Below are 15,907 nucleotides of genomic sequence, written 5' to 3'. Positions count from 1 at the left end.
AAAAAAAAAAAAAAAAAAAAAATAGCAACAACAACTAAAAAAACACTGAGTGTCCACCTCTAAATGAGTTCCCACAGAGCCTTCCTCTTATAGACCATCTTTCTTCCAGATTCTAGTAACAGGAGTTACAGCCCTCATATCACCCAAACCACAGGCACTTAGAAGCACAGGAAAGACAAGCTCTAGGAGCTATCTTTCCCAGAGCTGTTTAATGTCCAGATTGTGACTAGCTAGGAGAGAGAAAAGACACAGTCCAGGGTACAGAGGCTACACTTTCATATCTTACAATGGATTAATTTTTTTAAATAGTGTATTGCACATATCTTTACTGGTTACCACTAGCTTAAGAGCAGAGGAAAAAGCTGTCACAAGCCCAGTACCACTGCTTTGTATGACTGATCTGTGCTTTGCCAGTACAGATGATATAAAATAAACTGATAGGAAGGGTCACTGCTCTTCTATAGCAGGAATTCTCAAAGAGAAGAAGGACAAGGGGAATTCATATGCCCAAGAAACATTTGGCAAAATCTGGAAATATTATTAGTTGTCACAAAGGGAGAGAGAGTGTGTTACTGCCATCCACTAGGTAAAAGCCAAGAATGCTACTTAACATCCTAAAGTTCACAAGACAGTCCTACAACAGAGGATTATCCGGCCCAAAATATCAATAGTGCCAAGGTTCAAAATGCTGCCCTGGAGCCAAATACAATCAAACGTTTGATTTGCTCAGTCATTTGGATTTTCAAGCTATACACTAACAGTTTTTAAAATGTATATAAATCTTTATTACTGAAATTATTGCAGGAAAAAAAAGTCGGTATTTATAAGTCAAACTCTAGCCACAAGCTCCCTTTCCTCCAATTTCTCTCTGTTTTGTTTTGTTTTGTTTGAGTTTGAAACAAGGTCTCACTCTGTTGCCCAAGCTGGAGTGTAGTGGCACAATCATAGCTCACTGCAGCCTTGACTTCCTGAGCTCAAGTGATCCTCCCACCTCAGCCTCCCAAGTAGTTGGGAAAACAGGCATGTGCCACCATGCCCAGCTACCTTTCCTCCTATTGCAACACGTTTTTATTACAATATTAATACTCTTGGTAATTTAAGGTTCTAAGACATAACTTTCATATCACAATAGAATTATTTGTTCTGATTTGTTTATATTAAGACTTTATACGTTTAGGAATATAATTTCCCATATAAACACAAGGTGATACTTACACTGACACATAGCAGAGCTTTCTTTATACTTTATGGGATACACAATATCATAATGATTTCCATTTGAAAAACACAGTAATACCTGAAAGGGAAAAATAAAAGAAATATTTCAGCCCCTCATATATATGACATTTACATAGCAATGTACGTCTCCAATGCCTCTGAATTACTAGATCATTTCCAAACAGATAGTGAGTATTTTAGGAGTAACCTAAAGCTTCAATATTGTCAAGTTACAATACATCCATATGTTGAAATGTTATATAAGCATTAAATCAAAAAACTCAAAATGATTTCTGGAAATGTTTACAGGATCACAAAAAACTAAAAATAATATATGAAAACATGTTTTCAACTACTTAAAGAAGAAAATTAAGATACTGTAAGAAAATATTTGAAAACCTTATTAATGCTAACCTCAAGCAAAATTTTCTAACAAGTAAAATCAAAGATAAATTTCTTTGTATAAGTGATTTTCTAAATCATCAGATACACAAAGAAAAATGTGCATTTTGTTTAGAATATAACAATGTATTTCAAAATTTGTTTTGAAAAAGCCAGATCCCTTAAAATGTCCCAGAAACCCCAAAACCCTTCTAACAGTAGTATTTTACTCAATTCCCCTCTAACTTACCACCACTAGAATGGTGGAACACAAGTCACTTCAATTTGGCCTTCATGACTCCAAAATAGCTACTTAAGACAAAAATTCTCTTATAATAAGTCAGTTGATCTTTCTTTCTAGGCTTCACAAAATTTTTCAGTTGCTTCTGCTTTATGACAGATAATGCAACAACACCCTTGTGAGTAAAATTTACAATAGGGAAATATATATGATTCCTGGATACTTTAATGGCAGAACCTATTTTCACAAGTTATTTTAGTACTTAATGTTTACATTGACAAAAAACTAACAACACTCTAATTCATCATATATATTAATGTCTCATATTTCTTTTCAGTGTTTCTACTGAAATGTTGTAAAATTAAATACAGTAATTTGTGGGAGCAAAAAAATACAAAATAACATGACTAAGTGACAATAGGAACTTTTAAGAAATCAGAATACCATAACCTTAATATGGAAATGTTTCAAAAAATCATTTAAAATTATAGCTTATGAGGTCATGGTAGCAACTAAGTGGGTTTTACTTAAATACTTTATAACACTTTGAAAAATTCTTACCTTTTCAGGAAAATTATTTTCAGTTACTTGTGAAGGAGAAACATTTGGTTCCCGATAAATTATAAAATCTTTCCTGAAAACAACAATTAGAAATTATTTATAATGGACTATACTTGATTAATTTGAATTTAATCATTCATTCATTCATTCATCAAGGGCCTAATGTGTGCCAGGCACTGTCCCAACCACTGGAGATACAAAAGACAATAATGAGATAACTAAGTTGTAAAATATCTATGCAAAAGTAACTTTTTTAACATGTAAAATTTCGAATATAATTTGTATATATTTTAAATTTCAGATATAATTCTTAAGGGAGACTTCAAAAATCAAAGAAATTTTGAAGACAAAATTTAAACTACATTCTGAAAAGAAAAAACAAAGTATTTACCTGCTCCTCTACTGGGTAAAAGTAGCAAAACTGAATACAGGTTGAGCATCCCAAATCTAAAAAGCGAAAATTCCAAATGTTCCAAAACCTAAAACTTTTTGAGCACCAACATGACACTCAAAGGAAATGCTCACTGGAGCATTCTGGATTTCAGATTTTCAAATTAGGGATGCTCAACTGGGTAAGTGTAATGTAAGTATTCCAAAACAAAACAAAAAAAAAATCGAAATCCAAAAACTTTTGGACTCGACCAATTCAGATAAGGAATACTCAATTTGTAACATGGTATTTTAGTACAGCTCTAGTGGCCATTCAATGCCACTGACCCTGAGAAAGGAGAAAATCATTTCTCTATAAGGTTGATAAGTGATATTTTACAGAACATAGACGGGAAAAATTTCTGTACCCTTTTCCAAAGTATTTTGAGATTTAAAATTTCTAAACACTGACATATCTAAATGTCAAAATCTAATTGATGTGATTAAAAAAAAAACTTAGAAAAGATGCTTCATAACCTAAGTATAAAACAGCTTTGCTATTTTAACATTTTTAACATAATGGAATATAATTTCCCACTGGTTACATTTTCTTTTACTTATGTTATTAGTGTTTACCTGTACATAAGAGAAAGGGCACTTATTTCCACTTGTCCTACCCATTCCTGTATTGAAGAAAAAAAGGTGGCATGTAAGTGTCTCACACTTTTTAGATTACACTTTATACTTCTATACACACCTTTATACAGCATATGTAATGAGTTCTTAAAGCTCATTAGTAGTAGTAGTATTGTGAATATTATAAAAACGTTTATATAAAGCAGATGACAATATATGGTAAAATGCAGTCCAAGTCTCTCACATACACACACACAAAAAAACTTACTAACAGGGTGAAATGACAGTTCCTATTGGTGTGGCAAGATCACAGCATAGCATCTGTAAGTTGAGAACTTTTTTTTTTTTTGAGATGGAGTTTCACTCGTTGCCCATGCTGGAGTGCAGTGGCGTGATCTCAACTCATCACAACCTCCACCTTCAGGGTTCAAGTGATTCTCCTGCCTCAGCCTCCAAAGTAGCTGGGATTACAGGCACGTGCCACCACGCCTGGTTCATTTTGTATTTTTAGTAGAGATGGGGTTTCTCCATGTTGGTCAGGCTGGTCTCGACTCCCGACCTCAGGTGATCCGCCCACCTCTGCCTCCCAAAGTGCTGGAATTACAGGCATGAGCCACCACACCTGGCTCAAGTTGATAACTTACTGAAGGCAAGAGTTATCCTCCAGCCTAGCCCCCAGGAGAGAGCCTGGCACATGGTATAAGCTTGGGAAATGAAATACTGAATAGAGGCGGCCAGCTGCAGCGACTCACACCTGTGATCTCAGCACTTTGGGAGGCCAAGGAGGGAGGATCACTTGAGGTCGGGAGTTCAAGACCAGCCTGACCGGAGATCGAGACCATCCTGGCTAATAACACGGTGAAACCCCGTCTCTACTAAAAAAAATACAAAAAACTAGCTGGGCGAAGTGGCGGGCGCCTGTAGTCCCAGCTACTCAAGAGGCTGAGGCAGGAGAATCACTTGAACCCAGGAAGCGGAGGTTGCAGTGAGCCAAGATTGCACCATTGCACTCCAGCCTAGGCAACAAGAGCAAAACTCCATCTCAAAAAATAAAAAAAGAAATATTGAATAGAAGCAGAAAATCGGGAAGTATAAAAAAGGGCAGAAGGTCTCTTATCTTCAGGGTAAATGAAGGTACAAAAGACAGCAGTGTGCTAGCACTCGTTTTGAAAACAAGGGAAATTCTACACTCCTTAGAAAAGTCCCTTAAAGCCTTTCTGAAAGACAAATGGCCAGTATATTTCAAAATTTTAAATGTCCCATATACCCTTTGACCCAGCAGTTCAACTTCTATAAATCTATCATAAAGAAATATTTCATGTCTACAAAAGTGTATGTAAAATAATGATGTCACTGGGAGTTATTTGTAACAGTGTTAAAAAAAAAAAAAAAAAAAAAAAAAGAAACAGGAAAAAAAGTCCCTAAGATTCCTACAGAATAGTAAAATAATTCATGTTTCAGGCAGGGCACGGTGGCTCATGCCTGTAATCTCAACACTTTGGGAGGCCGAAGCAGGCGGATCACGATGTCAGGAGTTCAAGACCAGCCTGACCAACATGGTGAAACCCCGTCTCTACTAAAAATACAAAAAATTAGCCGGGCTTGGTGGCACGTGCCTGTAATCCCAGCTACTCGGGGGCTGAGGGAGGAGAACCACTTGAACCTGGGAGGCAGGGGTTGCAGTGAGCCGAGATTGCGCCTCTGCACTCCAGCCTGGGCAACAAGAGCGAAACTATGTCTCAAAAAAAATAAAAATAAATAATTCATGTTTCATCCACACTATAGAATATCATGTATTCATTGAAAAGAATGAGGTATAACCACATGAAATGACCTAGAAAAATCACTCAAGATTAAATTTTAAAAGTAAATCATGGTAAAATAATCCTATTTGTAAAACACAAACAAAAAGACACGTATATTGGTACATGTGCACGCAGAGAAAGCGGATGGGGAGGATACATCCTAAACCGACAATAGAGACAGGGAAGTTAACATGAGGAAAAATGAATTTTCATTTTTCATGTATATAGATTTCATTCTATATACATCTATATTTTAAAACTTTTATCATAACAATATTTTCCTAGTAGAAGTCAGTAAAGACTTAATACATTAAGTCACCAAAAACAATGAGCTTTGGTAAATGAACATTGCCACTTAATCCTTGGAAGAAAATAAAAACTCAAATAAGGAAAATATTTTAAACAATGTTTTGATCTTAGACCAGCACAATCTTTTCCCCCAGAGACTTTTCAATAGTTCTTAAAAGTTAGCTCTGATTTTCAAAATGGAATAGGTGCCATATATTAAAATAGATCTCTTAAAATAGGCCTCAGCCTAACAATCATGGCTTCTCACAAACTGCTAGAAGTGATACCCTTTGGTGTAGAGGAAACCGTTCACTGCTATGAGTCTGTTTAGATCAAACACCCAAGCTATGTTTCTAATTTTTATACAAGAAGCATTACATCACTTAAAAACATGAAAAATTCTTCCAGGCACAGTGGCTCATGCCTGTAATCCCAGCACTTTGGGAAGCCGAGGAGAGTGGATTACCTGAGGACAGGAGTTCAGGACCACCCTGGCCAACATGGTGAAACCCCATCTCTATTAAAAAAAAAACATTAGCCGGGTGTGGTGGCAGATGCCTGTAATCCCAGCTACTCAGGAGGCTGAGACAGGAGAATTGCTTGAACCCAGGAGGCGGAGGTTGCAGTGAGCCAAGATCATACCACTGCACTCCAGCCTGGGTGTTAAGAGCGAAACTCCATCTCTAAAAAAAATAAAAATAAAAAATGAAAAATTCTATCAGTCTCTACAAAATGCTACATGAGAATAATGTACTTTTTAGTAAGTAATCTTCAGAATAAGTTATTTTGTAGTCTGGTTAGGTAAACAATGGATATCCTAAAATCTTCCCCAAGCAGTGTATTATTTAAAAAAAAAAAAAAAAAAAAAATTCGATACTCTATTACCACTGTCTTCCACCTTAAAACTATAATTTTGCTTAATCAGCATTTTTGATGTGTGACATACATCTTTCTTGTAAAAAGAATTCCTTCAAAATATGCTTTAACTAATCAACCATACTATATCAAAATTACATAACTTATATGTTCTTAAATAGTCATCAGTATCAAGCTCTTGCTCCTCAAAAGACATTGTTAAGTAAATGAAAAGCCAAGCTTGTAATCCCAACTATTCAGGAGGCTGAGGCAGGGGACTTGCTTGAACTCGGGGAGTCAGAGGTTTCAGTGAGCTGAGATCGTGCCACTTCACCCCAGCTTGGGCAACAGAGCAAAACTCTGCCTCAAAAAAAAATAAATAAAATAAATAAAAAATTAAAATAAAAAAAAAGAAAAAGAAAATGGAAAGCCAAAATACAAACTAGAAGAATGTATTTGTAAAATATACATCCAATACAGGACTTATATCCAGTTTAAAGAACTAGTAAAATTCAGTAAGAACAGCAGCAATTAAAACGGGGCAAAAACCTATGAACAGGCATTTCACCAACAAAATTAGATGGATGACAAGCACATGAAAAGATGCTCAACATCATTAGAGAAATTCAAAATCACAAGGAGTGCTGGCAAATATGTGGAGAAACTGAAATTCTCATAATATTGCTGAAGAGAAAGCAAAATGGTACAGTCACTTCAAAAAGTTTGGCAGTTTCTCTTAAAAATATATTTACCAGATGACCCAGCAATTTTGCTCTAAGGTATTAATCCAAGAAAAAAGAAAACACATGTCTACACAAAGATTTATAAGCAATTGTTCACAGCAGCTTCAATTTTTCTTTTTTGAGACAGAGTCTTGTTCTGTCACGTAGGCTGGAGTGTAGTGGCGTGATCTCGGCTCACTGCAAGCTCCGCCTCCTGGGTTCATGCCATTCTCCTGCCTCAGCCTCCTGAGTAGCTGGGACCACAGGCGTCTGCCACCACGCCCGGCTAACTTTGTGTGTGTATGTGTGTTTTTTTAGTAGACGGGGTTTCACCGTGTTAGCCAGGATGGTCTCCATCTTCTGACCTCGTAATCCACCCATCTCGGCCTCCCAAAGTGCTGGGATTACAGGCGTAAGCCACTGCGTCTGGCCTAGCAGCTTCAATTTTAACAACCCAAAACTGTAAAGAACTTAAATATCAATCAACTGGTAAATGTATACATAGCTTGCGACAGATACATACACAGACTATTATTCTTCAATGAAAAGGAACTACTGCTAAATGCATGAATGAATTTCAGTGTTTCCAACAGGCTAAGTTAAAGAAGCCAAATACATAAGACTACAAACTCTATCATTCCATTTATATGCATCTAGAAATGGCAAAACTTAGAAAGCAAATCAGTGCTTGCCAGGACCCAGGGGATAGGGGGAAGGGAATTAACTGCAAAAAGGCAAAAGGAAGCTTTTTGGAGTGATGGAAATGTCCTTTATGATGTTTGTGGTGGTAGTTACATAAGTGTATACATTTGTCAAATGTCATCAAATCGTACATTTAAAAGTGATGAATTTCATTGTATGTCAATTTGACCTCAAAGCGGACAAAAACATATTCTCGCACAAGTCTGAGGTACCTTTCAAAATGCTCCACTGTTCCTTATTATTTTAAGAGGATAAAGATGCTTTCTCTGAGAACTGGATGAAGCAACTGAGTTTATCCATCAACTATTCGCCAAATGGTTTCTGTTTTCATTTTATACAGCCATGTATCAGGAAAGCAAAAAAATTTATTTATTTTTTGAGATGGAGTCTCACCCTGGTGCCCAGGCTGGAATGCAGTGGCACAATCTCAGCTCACTGCAACCTTCGCTTCCCAGGTTCGAGCCAATTCTCCTGCCTTGGCCTCCCAAGTAGCTGGGACCACAGGTGCACGCCACCACACCCAGCTAATTTTTTTGTATTTTTGGTAGAGATGGGGTTTCCCTATCATGAACTTCTGACCTGAAGTGATCCGCCCACCTCTGCCTCCTATAGTGTTGGGATTAGAGGCACAAACCACTGTGCCCAGCCCAGGAGAGCAAAAAAATAAGAATGAAGATTTACAAATATTTGTTGCTAGTAACAAAAAAGAAACAACTGTTCAGAAGATACCTAAGACATCTCAAGAAGAGGTTTGATCAGACTGGGGAGATCATAAGAAGTCTTGTGTTTATCAGAAAGAAACCTGGCCAGTCTCCACCGTGAGGAAGAGGTACAACCTGTCCCACGTGTTCTAAACCAGACCAACATTAACACCTTCCTTTCCCACGACCCCAAATCAAATCCGTCTCTGTTCAGTTCACTGCCTCATTTCCTCCCTCTGTCCCCTTCTCTTCATTCCCATTATGCCTAGCCTAGCTCAAATCCTCATAGTCCCAACAGCCTGACCTGCTGCACAGAAATTATTGTGAAATAACACTGTGTGGTTTTCCTGATACAAAGTAGTAAATGGCCTTTGTCATTTTATATTTTTTCTAAAGGAAGAAAAAAATTAAATCACGTATAATACTCGCCACCTGGAAATAACAACTGTTAATATTCTGGTGTTTATTCTCCCTATCTGTTACATATAATGTGACGTGGACTTAACACTCATTGTGCACACACAAACTGATCATGAATTAGGTCCCCCAAACTGAAAGGTAACTATGGGAATTTCAAAGCAATAAAAACATACACACAATGCCTGCCTTCAAAGAGGCTTATAAACTAAGAAAAACGCAAACCTCAGGAAAATGAATATGTGATCACAGTATATGGGCAAAATTCAGTTTCAGAATTACATAAAAATATATTCAGGACTGCATTTAGAGAAAAAGCCTTCAATGGTATTTGTCTCCAAAACCAGAGTAATACTTGCTCCTTTTTACACTTAATACAATGTGCACATTTTTCCATATTAAATACTTTTTAAACTATTTTAAAATGGGTCTTTCTGCCTGTGATCCCATCCACCTCAAACTATTTTTACACAATATTCTTTCATCTATCCATTCAGTCATCAAAATGCCATCCAACCCTTCAGTCAACAAAATCCCTCAGCTCAGGAACACAGCAGTGAACAAAACATACAGAACTCTGTGTTCATGGAGCTTAATTCAAGTAGGAAGACGACAAACGAAATATACAGTACATTAAATGGTATAAGCACTACAGAGAAAAATAAAGCAGAGAGGGATACAGGGAATGTGTTGGAAGCTGAGAATTACAATTTTAGATAGGGCAACCACTACTCTGACTTCCCCCAAAACCTCATATGGCTTCCCAATGCCTGATGCCTAGGCCCCAGGCCCAGAAGCCCTGATTCAGGTCTGGAATAGGGGCCAGGGAATCTGCATTTTCACATGCACATCAAGTGATTTTGATACAGATAAACTACAGATCACACTTTGAGAAACACGGGTCTAAAGCATAAGCTCCAAACCACTGACCCTAACACTGAAGGCTCTCCCACAGTTTGGCCCCAACCTGCCTTCCAACTCCTTTCTCACTGCTTCTTACCTTCACATGCTCAATGCTCCACACAATCTGAACTGTTTTCTGAATCTGCCTTGCTCACAGTTTTCACTGCCTGGAATGCCCTTCGGCCCAGGCATTTCCTATTTAGAATCTATTCAGACTTCAAATACAAACTCACTCTCAAAGTGTTGCTTTGTCTACCCAGCTAGAAATAACACTTTGAATGCCTACAGCATCACAGCTATATAACTCTTGTAACAAATCTACTTTTCTAGCTTGTACTGACCTTCTTTCCTATGAGAGGGAAACTTTTGTCATCTACATTACCTCTGCATCCCTAGGGTGACTAGGAATTCTTGGCCCATAACAAGCACTCAAATTAGTGTTTGGCAACCAAATGGATACACCAGTCATCGATCAAACACCCTTGGTTCCTATATTACATTCCCTTTACTCCTTAACTTTTCTTAGCTTTTTTCTTTGCCATATTTTTACCTTAACATTCTAAATGGCATTCCAAGATATCTGGATTTTTATAGTAAGAATGTTAGTTTTGTAAACAGAAAAAAATTAAGAAAAATTCTTTTAACATCGTGACTGAAAAAGTATAGCAGCAGGAGTTGGTAGGTAAACGCTATCCTTTTCTGTCGCAACAGTCTCTTCCCTCTTCACGAGATGATCATGGAAATAGGAACCTGCATGAAAGAATTCTACCTTCTCACTATTCACAATAGCAAAGACCTGGAACCAACCCAAATATCCATCAATGATAGACTGGATTAAGAAAATGTAGCACATATACACCATGGAATACTATGCAGCCAGCCATAAAAAAGGATGAGTTCATGTCCTTTGTAAGGACATGGATGAAGCCAGAAACCATCATTCTCAGGAAACTATTGCAAGGACAAAAAACCAAACACCACATGTTCTCACTCATAGGTGGGAATTGAACAATGAGAACACTTGGACACAGGAAGGGGAACATCACACACTGGGGCCTGTCATGGGGTGGGGGAAGGGGGGAAGGACAGCATTAGGAGATATACCTAATGTAAATAACGAGTTAATGGGTGCAGCACACCAACACGGCACATGCATACATATGTAACAAATCTGCATGTTGTGCACATGTACCCTAGAACTTAAAGTATAATTTAAAAAAAAAAAAGAAGAAAGAACTCTACCTTCACAGTTGCCTAGAAAGAAAAACTTTGCAGGCCGGGTGTGGTGGCTCACACCTGTAATCCCAGCACTTTGAGAGGCCGAGGCAGGCAGATGACGATGTCAAGAGATCGAGACCATCCTGGCCAATAGTATAGATGGGTGAAACCCCATCCATACTAAAACTAAAACAATTAGCTGGGCATGGTGGTGTGCACCTGCAGCCCCAGATACTTGGGAGGAGAATCGCTTGAACCCAGGAGGCAGAGGCTGCAGTGAGCCAAGATCGTGCCATGCACTCCAGCCTGGCAACAGAGCGAGAATCCATCTCAAAAAAAAAAAAGAGAAATCAAACTTCACCCTGTCCAAGGTTACATACACACCAACGTAGCATTCTGAAAATCATCACCCCAGTATTATTTCAGCCTTTTGTACTCCTCTATATACTGTAATAGTAATCTTTCATTTTAATGAATGTCAAATACATTATTTGGATATATAAAAATAGAAACATACTAGATGATCGTAACATACCTGTGGATTTTCCAAACGCTTTAAATATTCTTCAAATGATCCTTCTATAAACTGCAAAAAATATATCTATTAGAAATGTCATCTAAGATATATGTCAAAAGTTAACCGCTTCACTGTGTAAACAACATTCACTGTGAATTACTGTTTGTACATAAACCTAAAATACCTCAGTATTATTTAAAAATATGTACATAATCTAATTATGAAAACATATAGCAATCACTAAAGACCATAAACATACAAAAGAATGTAAAGAAGGAAATTATGTCAGGAAAGGTTTCCTGAAAGAAAAGTGACTCAAGAGGAATACTGGACAGGATCTGGATGGCAACAGGCAGCTGATACTCTACAGAGAGGGCCAATGTGGCATGAGGAGGAAGAGGAACACTGTGTTGGGAAGACAAGCAATCTGGCCAGCTGGAGCAGGACAACCTGTTGTGGAACTGAGGGGGAGAAGAACCCAAATGGGGGCATATTTACAAAGGGCCTTGAGCCCAGGAAGGACTTACAGGCTAGATGGGAAAGGCCATTCAAGGCCACTGCAGGTGACATTCTGAACTGAGAAATTATATAATGAAAGCAGTACTTTAACTTGGTAGTGGCCAGTGTGTGGAAGGGAATAAAACAAAGACTGACTTACTAGCTAAGAAATAGTATAGCTTAACAATACAGATAAGAGTACTCATTGTCTCTCAGTTCAGTGACACTAGAAAGAGCGATGAGAACTAATAAGGCTAAAAATATTTTGAAGCATCAACAGGATTTTTCTAATACAGCTTGCTTCATTGCTTCATTGTTACTTTGACATAAAAATAGGGTTTATTCAAGCTGTGTAATAACCCAACCTTTTTTATGTTTCTTTCATAGCAATCACACTCATTTGAGAAATCTCTAAAAGTCATTCGTTGAACCACCAAATTCAATTGCATTTAAATTACAGTCCCAGTTGATTTAGCAAAGTGATATACTTAAAGACACTGAAGTATACTCCCTAGTCTATAAAAATCTTTTAAGCACCCTTGGATTTTCAGATTGAGATTCTTTTACAGATTATATAATGTCAAATTGCCAAAAATATCTTAAATTTCAAAACGTATTTATAATAAAAGAGCCATATATATTAAAGAGCCCACCAATCAAGGGCTACTGTTCTATATTAGATGATTATAGGTCTAAGAAAAAAAAAAAAAAAACACACAGAACCATTTAAAGTTACAAGAGACTGCAGAATTCTGACACAAGCCTGCATCCTGAGAGTCTTCTTTCTGAACAGAAAGTGTCCATCTATGATATGGCTGAACAATGTCATAACAAGGCATAATCCTTTCTACAAATCTCTTTCCAATTCTGGACAAATGAAACTGCTTGAAGGTTCATATAAGGAAAGTGAAACTTTTCCCCATGGAACTTTCAACCTGTGATCATACCTCATAAGATTATATGGACTAAGGCCAGGCGCGGTGGCTCATGCCCGTAATCCCAGCACTTTGGGAGGCCAGGGCGGGTGGATCACGAGGTCAGAAGATTGAGACCATCCTGGCTAACATGGTGAAAGCCCGTCTCTACTAAAAACACAAAAAATTAGTCTGGCGTGGTGGTGGCGGGCACCTGTAGTCCCAGCTACTCTAGAAGCTGAGGCAGGAGAATGGCATGAACCTGGGAGGCGGAGCTTGCAGTGAGCTGAGATCGCGCCACTGCACTCCAGCTTGGGCAACAGAGTGAGACTCCATTCAAAAAAAAAAAAAAGATTATATGGACTAAAAAAGTATATGCAAAGCACTTAATGTTAATGCCTGGCACATAGTAAGCACCTCAACCAATGTTAGCAATGTCCATTATTATCAACAGTTTTACCCTCTGGGGCCAATGATTAGTAAGAATTAATTTAAAGACCACTCCACCTCCCCAATTCCCTTCTCTACCACACCTTTGTAATCTTTGTACTCTCTTATCTAGCCTCTGTATTACCAGTTTTTTTTTAAATAAAACAAGGTTTCAAGCCTATTATTTGCAAAGTATTATATCAATGTTCTCTACCAGTCAACTGGGGGAAACAACATCCAAAGTTGTCAGGTTACATAATTCTAGGTCTTCAAACCAGTAAGTAATAAATCCTATAAGACTTTGAATGTAAAATGAAAACGGGTCACTGTGGCATCTTATTTCACATACTACCGAGAAAATTGTATTAAGCTGTTACACAACATTTTATTAACTATTAATCACTACTTACATAATTATAGTGTTCTGATATGTGAGTTCACACTGAACCCTGAAAATTAAAAACCTATAAATGCCTTCTGATAAAATTAAGCGTTCAGCATTACTTACACGCAGGGTATTTTTTACACTGCAAGTCTGAATTTTCTTTTTTTTTTTTTTTTTTGAGAGTCTCACTCTGTCACCCAGGCTGTGTGGAGCAGCACAACTCGGCTCACTGCAACCTCTGCCTCCTGGGTTCAAGCAATCCTTGTGCCTCAGCCTCAAGAGTCGCTGGAACTACCGGCATGTGCCACCACACCCAGCTAATTTCTTTTGTATTTTTAGTAGACACAGGGTTTTGCCATGTTGGTCAAGCGGGTCTTGAACTCCTCACCTCCCAAAGTACTGGGATTACAGGCGTGAGCCACCATGCCTGGCCTGAATTTTTTTTTTTTTTTTAATTTATAGGGAGTTGCCAATCACAGAAACCACTATTAATCACAACACCCCCAATTCCCTGACCATGTCAGACAAAGCCCACTCTTAGTATGCAAAGGCCTTGTCCAGGTCATCTTTTCATCCCTCAGAGCTCAGCGTCTTATCCATCACTGTAGCTTTCTAAATGTCCAAATAAATGCAAAACATATAATAGCCTGGAAAATAACGTAACTGAATAACTAGATAAAGTTCAATAGAGAAGTTTTTTTATAAGTGTTACTTTCATAAACTGCATTAAGATCCAGCCTGTGAAATTTCTACCAGAAACTTCTAAAAGCCAAAATGTAAATCCAAGTCAAGACACCATTACATGTTTGAAATTACAAGTTACCGCTTCAAATTTCTCTCTGTTCTCTCGAAGATAGTGAATACAGGCCATTCTGACTTCAACATGGCGAGACTGAGAGTGCAATACCTAAAAACAAAAGGCAACAAACACACTATTAAGCATTCAGTTAAAAGTTACAACCTAATGTCTTCTTTTACACCTAAAATAATCTGACAACCAATAGATTATCAGTCTTCCTCCATTTCCCTTTCTAAAATTTCGGTATCTATTCATTCCTACCTCTTCTTCTAACCAAGCACAGCAAAAACATGACATATACAAACAATACTACTTCTTAAGCCAAATTTTGAAAAGAATTTATTAGCCTTTCTCCTTTAGGACATTTTTGCAAATTTAGGACACTCTCTTCCCTTGGCCATCCCTCCACAATAACTTTACTCTTCACAAAGAAGAGCTAACAAAATCCATGCTATGCCACGCTCAACGTCATCCTATACATATTGAAAAAGACAAACTGGCAACTTCAGTAGGAATGTATTTTGAAGCTTTCAGCCTGTAAAAGGCCGATTTATTTTTCCCATTAATTCTGAATCCATTTAGAGGCTCTATGTAAAAATTTAAGTCCACTATAGTTTCAGAAAAATTAAGGCACTCATTCTTTCCCTGGTGATCAAGCTTACAAGACAAGAAAGAACATCCAAGTAGGCAGCACAAGGGGTGCAAAAATGTTGTGTGATGTCATCCCAAGAGGTTTGGGATTTGTTTTTATGCCCAAATTGTAAAGCACCAACCTACAAAGTATGATCCAGATCCTCTCACCCTGTAGTTTTCATTTTCTTCTATTAAACAACCAGTTCAACAAAAAGATAACTTACTGGCATGTGGTCTTTTACCAATATTCTAAAGCTGTGAACTGAAACAATTATTTTTTTTTTTGAGACAGAGTCTTGCTCTGTTGCCCAGGCTAGAGTGCAGTGGAACAATCTCAGCTCACTGCAACCTCCGCCTCCCGGGTTCAAGCAATTCTCCTACCTCAGCCTCCTGAGCAGCTGGGATTACAGGCACCCACCATGGAGCTTGGCTAATTTTTGTATTTTTAGTAGAGACAGGGTTTCACCATCTTGGCCAGGCTGGTCTCAAACTCCTGATCTCGCGATCCGCCCACCTCAACCTCTCAATGTGCTGGGATTACAGGCATGAGCCACCGCACCCAGCCTGAAACAACTATTTCTTATCCAATGCTTCCTTCTAGCTAGCTCCCAATTTTTTTCTTCCCCCCAGAGACAGTCTTTCTCTGTCCGCCCAGGCTGGAGTACAGTGGTGCAATCTCGGCTCACCTCAACCTCTGCCTCACAGGTTCAGGCGA

The 15,907-nt window shown here is 38.0% G+C and overlaps 1 protein-coding gene across 2 annotated transcripts in view; it reads right to left on the bottom strand.

Annotated features, from left to right (window-relative positions):
- Nucleotides 1–15,907, bottom strand: part of OTUD4 (OTU deubiquitinase 4) — a 42,924-nt gene that overhangs the window by 23,014 nt on the left and 4,003 nt on the right. For both annotated transcript variants that reach the window (XM_011987139.1, XM_011987140.1), the window contains exons 2-6: nt 14,584–14,667; nt 11,553–11,603; nt 3,407–3,453; nt 2,402–2,474; nt 1,216–1,297 (exon numbers count right to left, since the gene is read on the bottom strand). In XM_011987139.1, coding sequence (XP_011842529.1) covers nt 1,216–1,297; nt 2,402–2,474; nt 3,407–3,453; nt 11,553–11,603; nt 14,584–14,631 — 301 coding nt within the window. In that variant the 5' untranslated portion in view covers nt 14,632–14,667. The remainder of the gene's footprint in view (nt 1–1,215; nt 1,298–2,401; nt 2,475–3,406; nt 3,454–11,552; nt 11,604–14,583; nt 14,668–15,907) is intronic.

This window comes from Mandrillus leucophaeus, unplaced genomic scaffold (genome assembly GCF_000951045.1).
Source record: "Mandrillus leucophaeus isolate KB7577 unplaced genomic scaffold, Mleu.le_1.0 Scaffold301, whole genome shotgun sequence".
Taxonomy (NCBI): domain Eukaryota; kingdom Metazoa; phylum Chordata; class Mammalia; order Primates; family Cercopithecidae; genus Mandrillus; species Mandrillus leucophaeus.
This window is presented reverse-complemented; position numbering and strand designations above follow the sequence as displayed.